The sequence below is a fragment of the Anabrus simplex genome, chromosome 2 (assembly GCF_040414725.1).
Source record: "Anabrus simplex isolate iqAnaSimp1 chromosome 2, ASM4041472v1, whole genome shotgun sequence".
NCBI classification, from domain to species: Eukaryota; Metazoa; Arthropoda; class Insecta; order Orthoptera; family Tettigoniidae; genus Anabrus; species Anabrus simplex.
The window spans coordinates 606,700,774-606,718,713 of NC_090266.1; the positions used below are offsets into that span (position 1 = coordinate 606,700,774).

At 39.4% G+C, this 17,940-nt stretch overlaps 1 protein-coding gene across 1 annotated transcript in view; it reads right to left on the bottom strand.

The window, feature by feature from the left end:
• The window catches only part of Ser (Serrate), a 499,400-nt gene extending 482,587 nt beyond the window's left edge, over nt 1-16,813 (bottom strand). The window contains exon 1 of the mRNA XM_067140991.2: nt 16,606-16,813. Within this exon, the coding sequence (XP_066997092.2) occupies nt 16,606-16,677 (72 nt within the window). The 5' untranslated portion in view covers nt 16,678-16,813. The remainder of the gene's footprint in view (nt 1-16,605) is intronic.
• Between the last annotated feature and the right edge of the window lie 1,127 nt (nt 16,814-17,940).

Genomic DNA, 17,940 nt, shown 5'->3' on the forward strand with positions numbered 1-17,940 from the left:
CCAGCATTTGCCTGGTATGAAAATGGGATGGGAAACCACGGAAAACCATTTTCAGGGCTGCCGATAGTGGGATTCGAACCTACTATCTCCCGGATGCAAACTCGCAGCCGCGCGCCTCTACGCGCACGGCCAACTCGCCCGGTACTACTACTACTACTACTACTACTACTACTAATAATAATAATAATAATAATATGGTTCCTCGGCTGAATGGTTAGCATAGTGACCTTCAGTTCATAGGGCCCCAAGTTCGATTCCCGGCTGGGTCGGGGATTTTCTCCAAATTTAGTTAATTCCTCTAGCCCGGGGAGTGGGTCTTTGTGACCGTCTTAAAGTACATCTTCACTTACATACAACTTATCACACTACAAACACAGATACACACACTAATGAATATATCCCTCCAAATACGGTTGGTGTCAGGAAGGGCATCCGGATGTAAAACTGTGTTCAATATGCATTACTGCTGACCTCACGAAATTGGAAAAGGTCAGGAAAGAAAATAAATAAATAAATAAATAAATAAATAAATAAATAAATAAATAAATAAATAAATAAATAAATAATAGTAATAATAATAATAATAGTCTAATAATAATAATAATAATAATAATAATAATAATAATAATAATTTTAATAGTCTTGAAATACGCCGGAGTGCTGGAATTCTGTCCTGCAGGAGTTCTTTAACATGACGGAAGTCAACGATGCAGAGTTGTTTCATTTAAAACCCTTATATGCCATTGATTTCAGCCGGGATCGAACCAACTACCTTGGGAACAGGAGGACAGCAACAAACCGGCGTATTATTATTATTAGCTAATAGGAATACAAGAGCCGACTATACATTCGACGTGCTGCGTTTGAAATTCTTGTTGTTTTACATAGAGGATATTTTTTGTACGATTGGCTTTACGTCGCATCGACACAGATAGGTCTCATGGCGAAAATGGGATAGGAAAGCGCTAGGAGTGTGAAGAAAGCGACCGTGGCCTTAATTAAGGTACAGCCCCGGCATTTGCCTGGTGTGAAAATGGAAAACCACGGACAACCATCTTCAGGATTGCCGACAGTAGAGTTCGAACCCCACTCCAATAGAGACTTTAGACATCATGTTCATCACCTCGTCTTTTTATGCTGGAAATAAAACCTGTTGGATAACTTGTGTTCTCTTGGTCAATGTATCACGGTTATCACATCGCATACATTTTCCGTAAATGGAATCGGTTTAACAACTTGTGGTCTTATGGTGTTTGTATCTAGAAGCTAGGGGCATCATAATCAGACCCTTACTCTGTATATGAAATTTCTTTGACGACCTGTTCTGGCGTGGTGCTGGTGTGTATTAATTATCTGTACAGGGAGAGTCTGAAACTTATGTGAAAGACAGCATCACAACATTTCCGGGTTTTCAGATGGCAAGCGACAGAGAATCGCTTCAAGGATGAAAAATTGTGCCAATCGAATGGTATTATTGACCACTGCGTGCTGCACTTAGATGTCCATTGCCCTTCAAGACGATGTTCGAAAAGAAAGCAAGTTCGAAGTTTCAGGTACGTGACTGTTGATATCGTGATCGTAGCCACGCGACCTACAGTTTTACGTGGAATCCGATCATGGGGACCTGACACTTAATTTCAAAACCTCACATGCATTGGCTGGGATAGATATTCGAATTTCCAAATTCTATTTACAGTGCATGGTAGCTCAGTGAAGTAGTTGGTTTATTGTCACCAGTTCGAATCTCCTTTGATGTGAGATTTCCGAAACTGAAAATGAGATCCTTGTTCATTAGATCCCACGTAATGCTGCGATTTGCTTGAACCAATCGTACGATCACAAGGTTAATAACCACGTGTAAATTATCGACGTTTTCAAATCCATTCTGAGGTTTAGATTTATCAAAATACATGGTTTACTTCAAAAGCACTTGAGAGAATATTCTGAAATATCAGAGGATGTGGTCTGTGGAATGAGTACAGATAAAATTAAGAAGAGAGAGGTGAATCACAATTGTGGGAATGTCAGAGAAAACTTTAACCATTACATGTACGTTCAAAAATATTCCTAGCTACGGTTAAATATGGTACAATTAAATGTGCGTTTGGAGGGCGCTAAAATATCTACCACGGGCACTATGGCGCCCACGAATGTCGCGTTGGAGAGGCCTGGTCTAACCACTGTCTTCAGTAATTCTCTGCCCTTCCTTTCTCTATACCAGCAGGCAATTTCTCCTCCTCCTTCACATCACATGACCGAATACTTAAGTCTACTCCGTATGTTCAAATGGAAGAAAAACAAAGGATAAACTCTTAGGAAGAATTTCATAACACGTATTTACATTTTACCTCACATTAATACGATTCTCAGATGCAAACTTTAGATAGTCACACACCTACAACGTAACACTGGCATAAGGTGTAAACGAATTTTGGCATACATAGGTACTACTGCAAAACACGTGATCAATGATTTAAACTTCACTAAGAATATATCGTCGTTGTGTCCCGTTTTGTGACAATGTTGTCGGAGAAATACTAACCCGCAGCACACGTATCACATATTACGAAATTTCATTGATATAGTTCATGCAGTACTGAACCTTTGTGGTCAGAGTTCTAAGCTGAAATATATCACAAAGTGGTTTTTATTGGCGCAACGACGATGTTTGATATACGCCGACCTTTATAGCCACACTGTACTTGAAAGACTGTGATGTTTGGGACATCAAGGCATGTATTAAATTATTGAACTGTATAATTAATTGATAATATGCATATATTTAATCACTGGTAGGTCATTTTTAAATTATTATTATATATAGGGTTTTAATAATCCATTTCACATCATCATTTCATTTCTTTGTATCGCGGCTATAACGTATTCTGAACGAACGACTTATTGTGTAAAGTATTTCAACATCATTCGAATTAATAGCTTGCAGTAAATTTTCAAATAGCCGTAGTGAGGTGACCGGAGTCAGCAGGCTAATTTCAGCCCATTACCAGGAAATGTATGTCATCAATCTCACGAGAGACCGTACCCCTTCCAAACTCTGAGGAGACAGTTTAAACCTGGTAAATGACTATTTTTCGAAGTTCGCTACGTGACGCTTCGTTTTCGCGGGAAAGTTCAACCTATGTGAATAGACGTAATGAAGCAACATGATGGATTCACAGCAATACACAGGAGAAGGGATAAGACCTCAAATCTTACTGGACCATGTGATATGGTTGATGGAGGGAGATTTTGTAGGCTATATACATCAACGACAAGGGCTGGAGAGACTCTTGGAAGGACACTCTTACGACGATTCTACGTCTGCACATCGGAGAAGATCTTAACTTAGTTCACTTCGCATCTGAGTAGTGTAATACTCAAAAGTTACTCTCATTGGGACCTGTTATCTCAATGACGAGAGATAAAGTCAACGGGAGACCGGTTTTGACTGGAATAGGGCAGGAGAGACTTTGTTATGAATTTAGTTACGCTACATTTCGGTAATACGGAAGAATACAAGTGTATTATCTCCATGAACGTAACCCATGGTGGTTTTGCTATTAAAATTAGGACTCATTACGACTTTATGTAAGGAGTACAGTAGGAAGTGTTAAAGACAGGAAAGTCATAGTTCAACTAGTGTACTATGCACAAAGCAGAAGTAGGACTGGAATTCACAAGAGATGATGCCGCCTGTACGAGAGATCCATCAATCATCAGCTACTACATAGATCGTATCCAGATAAGAGTCTACAAATGGTGAGCTAATGGCATAAATTACTGCAAGTCTACGCGTTACAATTCATGTTCTTAGAGTTTAATTCATTCAATTTTTCTTTTGCTTCCGTAAGTTCAGATTCCGTTAATACGCCGTAACGTCACGTTTTTTATCCTAATAAATAGCTGTTTTAACTTGTATTTTTTGAAATTATTATTAATGATCCTTAACTTCCAAGTTAGTGTACTTAATGGTTTGTGTCCCATCACCTCACCCATGGGAGTTTTTAGAGTCTCATTACGCATTATTATTATTATTATTATTATTATTATTATTATTATTATTATTATTATTATTATTATTATTATTATTATTATTATTATTACTTTATTATTATTAATTATCAACTATCGTTTTCAAGCCATAAGCGTGAAGGCTGGTGCCCATGGGATATTGTTTATGGAGAAACAATGATATATTATTATTAACATTAACATTAAGGTGACCCGCCACGTCACAATTTCGTCACACATCTGTGGGCCGAATGGGTACGTCACAAGACACGTAAACAACAACTTTCTGTGGGCATCCTGAATACAATATTCTCTTCGAGTATATACATATGCGAAGTCCGTAGGCATAGTTCAGTTGTTAATTCGCAATATTACTTTATACAATGATTCTTATCATGACTAAATGGTTAGAAACCTATAGTTTAAACAGTGAATTAGAGGAACATTATCTACTGTTCCTCAACTTGCAGCGACTATGCAGTGCCCGATTTCACATTAATTACGTAGTACGATAGGTTTAAAACAATGAAAGGTGCGACAGCTCAGTCTCATAGCGACCAAGGTCTCGCCAGTGCGGATGCGATTCGAAACCCGGCCAATGCGTTATATTTTGTGAAATGGAAAATTACATCTCAGTAGCTAGGATCCCACGTTAGACTTTCGACGCCTTGACTTAGATATGTGCACACATTTACAATTTACAATTTTTACTTTAAGTCGTGACGATAGGATAGGAAAGAGCTAGGAGTGGGAAGGAAGCATCCGTGGCCTTGAATAAGGTACAGACTCAGCATTTTCCTGGTGTGAAAATAGGCAGCTAGGGAAAACCATCTCCAGGGCTGCCAACAGTGAGGTTCGAACCCACTATCTCCCGAATGCGTGCTCACACCTACGTGACTAAAACCGCGCAGCCACTCACTGGGTAGCACAAATTTTACAATCAGTACAACATCGGGGTTGTTCTCTGTGAAATAACCATGAGGAGGTAAAATGTACAATGTAGGCTCTATGCGGTGTAATTTTTCAATAAAACGTTTATTTTTGACTAGACAATATCCCAAATTGATGTAATAACCAGCGAAGCACATTTAGGACTGTTAGTTAACAGAGATTATACCCTTAACTTTTAGTCCTAAAATAACTGGACAGAATACACTTCATTTCCAAATTCAGATGAAAAGAGGTTGTAGTGATTATTGTAAAATTACGTTGATACCTGAAATTTCTAATTAATTTAAAAGTATTACATAAATTAATAAATCAATAAAAATTAACCAAATAAATAAATAAAATTAAAGAACAGATCTACGCACAACTAAATAACATCAGACACTGCTGAAAATTAAATAAGAGAAACAATAATGTATTCTGCCAAAATGACTAGTAAATGTAGCCTACTGTCTCTAAACCGAGAAGTATGCAGGACTGTCGCTTTGATTTAGAGACAAAATACATTTTTAAGACAAGAATCCTAAACCCTTACGTATATTTACCAGTGCGTGGAATGTAAAGTGAATACTGTCTAGCATGTAGGCCTAAATAGTGATTTCTCTATCTCTGCTTATTGCGTTGTGTTGACATGCCCAAGACAACTGAACGTATTAACTTACTCATCGACCAGAAAGTGTAAGTTATTTAGAATAAAAAATGTAGTCTGAGATTGAACTCTAGGACTAATGAGGCATAAAACACGAGGTGCAGACTCTGCGACGGTTGAGATCGCAGTATCTGTGAAACTTGCCTATTTACAATAGTCAAAAAAAGCAAAGGCTCTCCGTGCAGGTAATGAAGGCCCTTGAAGGGGTGGAAGGTTAAGGCTTCCACTGTCCGTAACCTCGGCACGTGATGGGGTAGAGTGTTTAGCTCTACGCCCGGCCGCCTTTGCCCCAAGGAATTAACCTGGTACTCATTCTTCGAGTAGGCTGAGTGAACCTCAGGGCCATATGCACCTCCGGAAGTGGAAATCTCGTTTCTTAAATTTTACGACTTCCTGACGGGGTTTCAAACCCAGGTCCTTCCGGGTGAACCGAGCACGCCTTTACCGCCTCGGCCAGGCAGCCCCTGTTTTCGATAGCGCGTAATAGAAAGACACGGTACCCGAAAGCCTTAGGCCCTATGTCGTTTCCATATATCCCATTTTCCAGACAATTACTATTAAAGTACCTAACCTAAACGAAATGCTTTGTACAGTACCCTCGGGGTTCGGTATATTAGTTTCTGGCCAAACCCATAGTGTCGTCCAAGTAACCTCGCGGCCTCAAGAAGGAAACAGACTGATTTGTCCCTCGCATGTAATGAATTAAGTTGAATTAAATCCACAAACCTGCTTCACGTACGTTTGTGATCTCAAACCTGTTAGCACCATTTTGAACAAGATTTAGACCCCACGAGAGATACATAATCCAATCCACTTATAACAGCGCGGCAACTACTTGGAAACTACTTGAAACAAGATGAGGCATCATTAAAATCTATGTGAGCTTTCGAAGGAAGAGTAGAGAATAGATTAAAGAAGGAAACACATTAATAATAGACATGTTATACGTAAGTAATGCTTCGGTAAAGGGAGAAACAGAAATAGGAGCCAATAGGGCATATTAAGCGACTATTCAGCGGAAAATACACACAGTACTTGTTCTTAAGTATTTAAATGAACAAATGCGTTAGTAGATTCTGTGACTGTTTACAGCAAATACAGATCAGATTCATATCAGCGCATTCATTCTGTGTGCAGAGGTAAAGAGGTAGAGAGACAGAGAGTGGACAAGTCTTCCATCCATTTCGAAGATAGCGTAAGGCTGGTAGGTAGGAAATACCACAATAGCATATAGCCTAGTACCGAAAATTGTACGAAGTTAAGCATTATAAATTTAAGAAGAATGGTGAACGCTTTAGGGTTTTCTGTGCTAGTCTAACAAATCCATTCTTCATTGTGATTAAAATTCTCGACCCTGCTGGGAATCGAACCCGCGAACCCTGTAACTAAAGACCAGCACGCTAACCATTTAGCCATAGAAACATAACAAACATCGTTTACAATGAAATATTAAAATCAGTAAATGGACAGAACAGTGAAATACAATAATTTGCGGTGAACTGTAAACTACTTTATTAAAGTTATTTTTTTTTTTTGCTAGTGGCTTTAGGTCGCACTGACACAGATAGGTCTTACGGCGACGATGGGATAGGATAGGACTAGGAGTTGGAAGGAAGCGGCCATGGCCTTAATTAAGGTACAGCCCCAGCATTTGCCTGGTGTGGAGGGTGGATGAGGTGGGAATCGAACCCCCTCTACTGAGCTGACCTCCCGAGGCTGAGTGGACCCCGTTTCAGCCCTCTTATCACTTTTCAAATTTTCGTGGTAGAGCCGGAAATCGAAGCCGGGCCTCCGGGGGTGGCAGCTAATCATGCTAATCACTACACCACAGAGGCGGACACAGTTTTGATGCATTGCTACAATTAGCGAGGTTTCGAATTAGGTTATAGTTAGGATGTAGGCATAGGCCTATTGATACGAGTAACGAGGTTACGAAATAGGATATAGTTAGGATGTTGGCATATTGATACAAGTAGCGAGGTTACGAATTAGGATATAGATAGGTGGATTGCTACAATTATCGAGATTTCGATTTGGGATCGAGTTAGAATGTATTGCTACAGGAAGCGATGTTACCAGTTGGAAAGAGTGCGTAAAGGTGATGAAAAATCTTCTGTCTGTTGGAATAACACTCAAGAAATCACGTAAAAATAATAAAATAATGATACAGACGATAATGTTGCAAAATGGAAACAAAAAGTGTACAGGACACATTACATTCAGGAAAGGAAGTATAAAATGAATGAATGTATGATGAATGAATAAATAAATGAATAAATAAATAAATAAATAAATAAATAAATAAATAAATAAATAAATAAATAAATAAAAGAAGTAATTATAGAGAATAAGGATATTACCATAGGTTTTAGGCAGGCTAAGATATTCCTAAGAAAGTTTTAATAGCATTTATTGAAGAAAAGTATAGTTCTGCCTCTGCTGTCATCGTGGGAATTGTAATTGGCACAACGATTCCCACAATGCCTACGGCAAATAATGATATACTATTGACTAGAGAAGAGTGTAATGGCAAAACCATTCAGAAGGATTCTTGGGACTAGCGTAGATCTTGCAGACTATGACGGGTCTGCCACGCGTTCTATTTAAATACATATAGCTTCTCTAAATCCTATACTAATTTCTTTATTGTATAGGCCTACAGCGATTAATTTATTTTATTAATACCGATACTTTCTTTCCCGTATGTAATGTGTCCTATGACAGAGAGGTTATTTCCCAGGTTGAATGTACTTACGTTATTCATTACTCAAATTCTAGAGCGAATTATAGGCCAATTACTAACAGCTGCTTTGTTCGAACTGCACTGTCGGCAGCCCTGAAGATGGTTTTCCATGGTTTCTCCACTTTAATCCCAGGCAAATGCTGGGGCTGTACATTAATTAAGGCCACAGTAGCCCTTTCCTATCCCATCGTTGCCATAAGACCTATCTGTGACGGTGCGACGTAAAGCAAATTGTTCACAATTTTGCCTTCACAAGAAGAAAGAAACTACGATTAACATGAGCGAGATTGATAGCCGGTACCAGTGTGTGTTGATTCTAGGGAAGTGTGGTAGGCTTAGGGCCTATACCTAATGAAGAGATGTAAAACTGCGAACTCGTGTCCTCGTCCTGAGATGATGCAGCTCTTTTCAGGCAGTGGATGTGAGATGCATGTGCCATTCTAACCACATACTACCCCTCCCGCCATTCTTAAATTTCTGATAGTACCGGGAATCGAACCCGGGCCACCCAAGGACGGCAGCAAATAGTGCTGCGGAGGCCGACAATGAAGAGGTAAGAAGCAACTTAGGAATAAACATTCTGATTGTAGCTGTACAAATGAGTCGTGTTAGATGGCGAGCCCACGAGATGTTAATGCATGGAGGATTGAATAAACATTCTGATTGTAGCTGTGTATAGAGTCGTGTTAGATAGTGAGCCAACGAGATGTTAATGCATGAAGTGAGATTAAGTAGGTTATAATGAATTCAACTGTAGAGAAGCGCAGGGAGACCTACACCGGTACGTTTATCTACATAACAAACGTGAAACCGGTGGTAAAGAATAAGATAAAACAGGGACATGGAGGCGCTAGGCTGTGCACAGAGGCTCGGGGATTAAACGCTGAAAGATCCTTAGAATGCTCCGATTTTAAGTTACCACAACCTATGCGCTTGTAAGCGTAAAAAACTTACTGTTTAATTCTAAAATGAGATTTATCGTCCTATAATAAACTAGAAAAACCATAGCGAGAAGGGAAAGTTCAATAGGCCTACTTACAATAGTATCCGTAGTGTTTTGACCAAATTTTACACACCAGTGTTCCACGGTGTCGCTCATCTAGGCCTATAAAATAGAAGCGGCATCAGTGGACGCGTTAGCATCGTTCCCTAGACGCTACAAATGCGAGCTACGATTTGTGAGCACAATGAAGCAAATGGATACTAGTTCGAGTCACACTTGATGAAGAATTATGGCAGGGTCCTCCTAAAGGATATCTACTAGCTTCCATGTTCAGGCGAACACAAATTGTTGGTAACCTAATAGATACAAGTAGGCCTACACTTCCTGACGCAAACAGTAATAAGATGAAAATTTAGAAGTCCCCGAGTACAAGCACGGCCGAAAGGAAGGAACACATTTCTTGGCTAGTTAATACATGAAAGTTTATCTAAACTTTGGCAATACAGAGGCCCACTTTGTCCGACTCCTTGGCTGATTGGTCAGCGTACTGGCCTTCGGTTCAGAGGGTCCCGGGTTCGATTCCCGGCCGGGTCGGGGATTTTAATCGCTTCTGATTAATTCTTCTGGCTCGGGGACTGGGTGTTTGCGACCGTACCAACACTCACCTCTTCATATTCACACAGCACACTATACTATCAACCACCACAGAAACACGCATATGGGGTTAGCGTCGGGAACAGCATCCGGCCGTAAAACAGGGCCAAATCCACATGTGCGACGCAGTTCGCACCTGCGACCCCACAGGTGTGGGGAAAAGCGGTAGGTAAAGAAGAAGAAGAAGAATAAGAAGAAGAAAGACAGAGGCCCACTTTAGAACGAGTTTAAATGATCGCTACAAGTGAGGCGACTCTAAAATGTTCCTTATCACTTTTCTACCATAACAGAGCAATATAGAACAAATGTCTATTAAAGATAATGATGCTTGTTGTTTAAAGGGGCCTAACATCTAAGTCATCGGCCCTGTCTATTAAGGAGTAGGATCAGAAAAAACGTATTACGAAAGATCACAGCACAGGAGAAGGTATATGAAGTTTGTTCTGTACAAAAATCCCTCAGTTTCCGTGTCAGGAAGTGTACACGTCATATAATAGGCAGACTGACTGTTGAAAAGTTCAGAGTTTTAGAGTTATAGTTCGAGTGAGAATGAGACAAACGGCAGGGTCATCAGTCTGCATAAGAATCCAGCTCGGGAATGGAAAGGGAGTCTATGAATTTAAGTGTGTATTACTTTCCCATTCTAACAGTTCTAACAGGATAATTTTAGGCAAGATTGCTTGAGAAAAATATGTAACACTAGAGTATGTTATACAGGAAGTTCGCGTGATATAATTAAAATAACGCCCGCGTCAACCAGGACACATTCTTCACACGCGTGTATCCAACTATTAATTTCCTCTTAATTCATACTTAAAATGCAGAGTTATAGGATGAACAGTCTGTAAAATGTAGTAATATTTTGAATTATTTAAGATTCTCAATTATACCGGTGTCACACTATGTTTATGGAGATTACGTTGAATGCAGTTACAGACAGCAGCTACTGGAGTAGTTTTCTGAAGACCTTCGTAGTCTGCTTTATAAATACAATTGCTTTTGGTTTCAAATAATAATAATAATAATAATAATAATAATAATAATAATAATAATAATAATAATAATAATAATAATAATAATAATAATAATAATAATAATAATAGTAATGAACGTGTCACCTGTGCTACTTGGCAATCTACAGGGACAGAGGAGCAGGGAGGTGAGCACAGGCCAGAAATGTTGTGTTCTCCGCGGCCCACCGTCTCCCATTGTTCTTACTCTCTTGTATTAAAAAAGCAAGCTTGTAGTCATACGTGACTATTGATATCGAAATCATGGCCACGGGACCCGCATTTTTACGTGGAATCCAAACGACAGAAACGTGAATTTTCATTTAAAAAATTCCACATGCACTGGCTGCGATTCGAATCGCGACTTCTTGGTGAGAAGCCAGTGACAATGACATCGGTTATCACAACCCGCTTTTCTATTAATCTACAGCCTACTCAAATACCGTGAACAGTAAACTTTCAAACAATAGTCTAAGTGTTGGCAAATGGATAGGATAATTTCAGGTAGGATTGCTTGAGAAAAATATGTAACGCCAGAGTATGCAGGAAGTTAGCGTGATATAATTCACACAAAGCCCGCGTCAACCAGGACACATTCCCAATCAGGTTTCCGGGCTCTCTAGATCGGACACTCAACCCCCCAACATCAGATTCAAAATATTATGTTTACTTCCTAGGGTTTCCCAGAGGTGAATTCAAGGGCGACTGACACCCATGAGCCCAATTTTCCTCCAAATATTCCGCAGTTCAGAGAAATCTTCTTCATTATATTACAATATGTATCTTAAGTAATACTTATTATCATGCAGTATTAGGACACATTATTATGAAAAAGCAAGGGAGGGAGTGGAGTGTGTCCACGTTGAAAGAGGTTTCTTAACAATATGATGAGTGTTGTAACTAGAGTAGTTTAAAAATAATTAAGGAATATGAAGTTTCTGGTAGGGAATAAATTGGAAGGCGAATTAAGACGGCATCTGTATGAAGAATCACTGTTTTCATCTTCTAAGCTTTAAATGGCTGATAGCTTAAATACGCTTCATCGCTTAACAAACATAATATTTTACTGAAAATCATATTATTTAATTAACCAAGAATAATTCTTGTACCTTCCTTTCCAAACTTCAGACTATAGAAATGTGGTAAACAAATGTTGGTAATAAACTACTATACATTCCTTTAAACTAACTTGCATTTCTTGTCATCTGTAGAAATACCGTACTACGGCAAGAAGAACTACCGCTAGAAAATACCCTCAATTCAACTTGCAGAAACAATACGAGTTCATTTCACTTTTCAGTCCCTGAGGAGTTGTCCCTATTGTTTAATGATAATAGGCTAATAATAATAAAGAAAGCCAGTAATTTTACGTGATTGTTGATACTGTGAATGTCCGGCTCCTTGACTGAATGGTCAGCTTACTATACTTCGGTTCAGTGTGCCTCGGGTTCGATTCTCGGCTAGGATGAGAATTTTATCTGTGTATGGCTAATTCGTTTGGCTCGGGGCTGGACGCTTGCATATTTATTAATACTCTTCTCTTCATCTACAAACAACACATCACACTACCAACCACAATAGAAACACGCAATAATGAATACACTCCTCCTACAGTAGGCGTCAGGAAGGCATCCTTCCGTAAAACTGGACCAAATAAACAATAATTGCCGGCCCCAATAAATTGGGTAAAATATAATAATAATAATAATAATAATAATAATAATAATAATAATAATAATAATAATAATAATAATAATAATAATAATAATAATAAACGGCCGCCTCTGCGGTGTAATGGTTAGTGTGATTAGCTGACACCCTCGGAGGTCCGGGTTCGATTCCCGCCTCAGACATCTTCGAAGTGGTTTTCCGTGGTTTTCAACTCCTCCAAACAAATGCCGGGATGTTACCTAACTTAGGACTACGAGCGCTTCCTTCCCTCATCCTTGCCTATAGACCGAACAGGTGAGGCCGCCTGGGCGATGTACTGGTCTTCCCTTCCAGTTGTATCTCCGACCAAATATCTCACGCTTCAGGCCACTGCTCTAGAGGCGGTTGAGGTAGGATCCCTCGCTGAGTCCGGGGAAAATGCAACCCCGGAGGGTAAACGGATTAAATAAGTAAATAAATAGGCCTAAATAAGTAAATAAATAAATAAATAAATAAATAAATGCATAATAATACTACGAAGAAGTCTTTCCGTAAGAACAACCGTTCATTAATACGTTTCAAAGAAGTCGGTCACACGGCAATTAGCCTGAAGAGACATTTAATTTGATTATTGAGTATATTAATTGATTTAATAAAGAATGGTCTTATTCTAGAAAGGTTATTGGCCGGAGGAAGGACGCCAGATCCTCCAAAAAGAGCACTGTAAATATTGTCAAACGTAAGATCTATTTCCTCCACATTCGTAGGCCCCTATTGATAGCTTATCAAAGTTCATGATGGCACATCCAGAACCCCTAGAGGAAATAAAACGCGTAAGTTATGATTGTCGTTCTTCGCGGGCGCAGGGTAAAAGGCCACTAGAGGATGAAATTCGATCATCTGAACTCACTACGTACTGTACTGCACTTAAATATATTCTTACAGAGAGGAGTATAAACATGAGGATTTAACAATTAACTGATTTATTATTTTGGTTTTAATGTTTGTATTATCTATGATGTTTTTAATTATCAGACCAAATTCTATTAGAATTATATCATTGTATGTATGTATGTATGTATGTATGTATGTATGTATGTATGTATGTATGTATGTATGTATGCCTATGTATGCATGCATGTATGTAGGTATGTATCTAGGTGATGTATGCATGCTTGATTGCATAGTTGTTGAGCATTCGACTAGAAGGCTGGTTGGATCCTTAACAGTTCTGTGACAGAGAGCCCAGATGTTACCACTCGGTATAAGTTAAGAGGGACAAATCACAATGCCATCTTCAGATAGGCTATACATTTTCTATAATGGCACATCCAGAACCCCTAGAGGAAATGAAACGCGTAAGTTATGATTATTATTTCTATCTTCTATTAGTAACATGTTACAACTGCGAAAAATTAACACTTTTTTTATGGTGACAGGGTAACGAGGATGGGCTATGTTAACTCTGTATTTACTACAACATTTTTCGTAGTACGCGTATTTTAATAAGAAAATACTCGAATATCCATGTATGATTAGCCTATCTGCTAATGTCAGTATATGGCAGCTTGAGATTCTTTGTCTTGAAACCAGCAAGTTCGATATCCACATTAAGGTGTAAGAGGAGAAGATCGTACACTTTGCTGGCGCTTTTCATCTCTTGAATATGATGCGAGTACTGTTCGCTTTGTTTTCAATAATTATTGTTTCTAGGAGTCTATTACCTTCTTTTGAATTTGAAGAACAGACATTGCCTGTGGAAGTGAGACCGTATCTACCATACCCTCCTGACTAAAGAGAATTCACACCCTAAGTGAGAGAGATAATTGGAAAACCACATAGGCCATAATCAATTGATATTTGTCTCGCTTGAACAATGCCATTATGCATCCTATTGCTATTCTCTCCTTTTTGAGCAATGCAAGTCCTTTGCCCGACTGTCTGAGATAATCATATGTGTTACATGGTCCTCTTATTGAACCAGAACAAAATATTCCTTATAAAAATGCTAAGTCTACCAAGATGAGATGTCTGTCTGAAATAAGTTACCATGTAAATTTGGATCAAATGAAGGAATATTATTGCCGGGCTGAGTAGCTCAGACTGTAGAACGTTCAACGTTCTGAGTCCAACTTGGAAACGATCAGGCTCAGTTCGGGGGTTTTTGAAGGTGCCCAAATACGTCAGCCTTGTGTCGGTAAATTTACTAGCACTTAAAAGGACTCTTGCGGGACAAAATTCCTGCACTTCAGTGTCCCCCCTCTAAAAAACAGAAAATTTTAGTTAGTGGGACGCACCGAGCGAGTTGGCCGTGCGATTAGGGGCACGCAGCTGTGAGCTCGCATCCGGGAGATAGTGGGTTCGAATCCCACTGTCGGCAGCCCTGAAGATGGTTTACTGTGGTTTCCCATTTTCACACCAGGCAAATGCTGGAGCTGTACCTTAATTAAGGCTACGGCCGCTTCTTTCTCATTCCTAGCCCTTTCCTCTCTCATCGTCGGCATAAGACCTATCTGTGTCGGTGCGACGTAAAGCAAATAGCAAAAAAATTTAGTGGGACGTAAAAAACATTATTATAAGGAATATTATTTTGTAATCATGAAGCACGGATGCTTCCATGTCTAGTAGGCCTATACAATACACTGAAAGACGACTCTTTGTCAGCAAATTTAGACAACATTTATCTTTAGAGTTTCAAGAAGGATCGTTGACACTGACGGATATGACATTCTACAGAGTTATAGATATCTATATATCTACAGAGTTATAGATATCTATTACAGAATAATTTAGTGATGAGTATTTGCAACTTATCTAGAGCATTCTCATTTGTGAGGTATTTTGGGAAGTAGTTGTTCCATCTTGATAGTTCTATCCCTCAAGTATGCCATGGCATAATCCTCATACGAGGGGAGCAAGCGTGAAGTGAAACGCGTTCGGAGATTGATGGCTAATGAGTCCGACGTAACGACCGTACCGAAGTATTCTCAAGTTACATACGATTTGCTTTGCTGATTAACTTCCCAAATTTTGCTAATTTACCCCTGTCTAAGGAAATGGTTTTTCCCAAATTTTAAGAAATGAAAATAAATATATCTCATGACGAATAATAATAATAATAATAATAATAATAATAATAATAATAATAATAATAATAATAATAATAATAATAATAAACCGTCAACGATCTTATTCTGTGATCCATTTTACAAAGTAATTCATCAGTGACATCAGCTCTCTTATACACGAATGACATTGATAAGTTCAAAACAACTCTCTAGGAGAGTGAAGCCCTTGTAAAAGAAGAAGTATGTCTCAAACCGGATGAATCGCGGCGTACAGGAGGACCTGGACCAGCCATGATGGCAGGTAGACGCGCCGACCCTCTTCACACACCTGACATCACTGCCTCATAGCCTCCAGCTCCAATTACTACGGCTCAGTTTACTCTCAGCACGTCATTAATATTAACGATCAAGCATGTTCCCAGATAAGAGGAAGCATTTTCCATTACTATTATTTATTTAAGATGATACTCTTTTCGCCTTTGAGAGATGGCTAATACAAATGGACTCTGGTTTCTCTCGTAACATTATGAATCTCTGAGAAAGGAGACGAACTGAATATTTTTTCAAATGTTTGAACGTTTTTCTTTGTTATGTACATTTAGGAAGGGAAGAAAAGCGGCAATCTGTGCTCAGACTAATGCGCAGAAGAGGATGTAAGTAAAATCAAGCATTTCACAACAACAACAATGTCGAAGATAACAGAAACAACAACGATGAGAATGACAGTGATGACGATTATGATGATTTCTGGGATTTTAAAGAGTTCCCTGCGAAATTATACGCAGAATGGTTTGAGATATTAAGAGTTGAAATTTATGAACAGATTAGGAGTAGGTGTATTTACATATCTGAACAGACAATGTCTGAGTACACTTAAGAACCCATCCTGTCCTGTCATCACGCAATGGCTTACAGAAACTCCATCTTACCTGTCCAATGTGTAAGAACAACAGGAGCAACAAGTATCCATAGTACATGCTGTCACTCAGACTCCTGCGCATGGTGCTGACCCCGCATTACGCTGTAGCACATTACATTACGAGTCCATCACACACACCACAACTGCAACAAAATTCTGTACTTCTCTTTTTTATGAGATCGTCTCTCTCTCACACACGTTCTGACGGCCGGCTACAATACCACACACAGCACTTTCCTGCCAGGAGGTAACTACCGAACTGCTGGAAGCTGTTGCGTTTAGGAGGCGGAGCGGGCTCAAGAAGCTGTGGAGGGAGGTACCTCAGGCGGTATACTACTGCGCATGCTTAGGGCCCGCTGGGCCAATGGGAAAGCCCTCTCTCACGACACAGCCGATGTGAGATACAATCAGGGCACAACAAAAGTTGACCTTTATTCATTTAATCCACCTATTTGCAGACACAAAAGGGTGTCAAAGTAAAAGCAAGATTTCGAACTGCTATAACATTTACACTGGGCTGACCAAAAATATTACCTATCTTTCTAAATCTTGCGGTATTGCTCCACCAAACATGATCCATCCGACAGAGTGCAGGACTCGTAATTGAAGGATCCTTAAAAAAATAATTCTTTGTTCTAAGCAAGAAAGACGACAAGCCCCGACAACTATATACCTATCTATTTATGTATTTAAATAAATAAATAAATAAATAAATAAATAAATAAATAAATAAATAAATAAATAAATAAATAAATAAATACTCTGCCTCTGTGGTGTAGTGGTTAGTGTGATTAGCTGCCACCCCCGGAGGCCCGGGTTCGATTCCCGGCTCTGCCACGAAATTTGAAAAGTGGTACGAGGGCTGGAACGGGGTCCACTCAGCCTCGGGAGGTCAACTGAGTAGAGGTGGGTTCGATTCCTACCTCAGCCATCCTGGAAGTGGTTTTCCGTGGTTTCCCCACTTCTCCTCCAAGCAAATGCCGGGATGGTAGCTAACTTAAGGCCACGGCCGCTTCCTTCCCTCTTCCTTGTCTATCCCTTCCAATCTTCCCATCCTCCACCAAGGCCCCTGTTCAGCATAGCAGGTGAGGCCGCCTGGGCGAGGCACTGGTCATCCTCCCCAGTTGTATCTCCGACCCAGAGTCTGAAGCTCCAGGACACTGCCTTTGAGACGGTAGAGGTGGGATCCCTCGCTGAGTCCGAGGGAAAAGCCAACCCTGGAGAGTAAACCATTAAGAAGAAGAATAAATAAATAAATAAATAAATAAATAAATAAATAAATAAATAAATAAATAAATAAATAAATAAATGTTTGGAGCTCTTGTACTTCGCAATGTACTGTTAC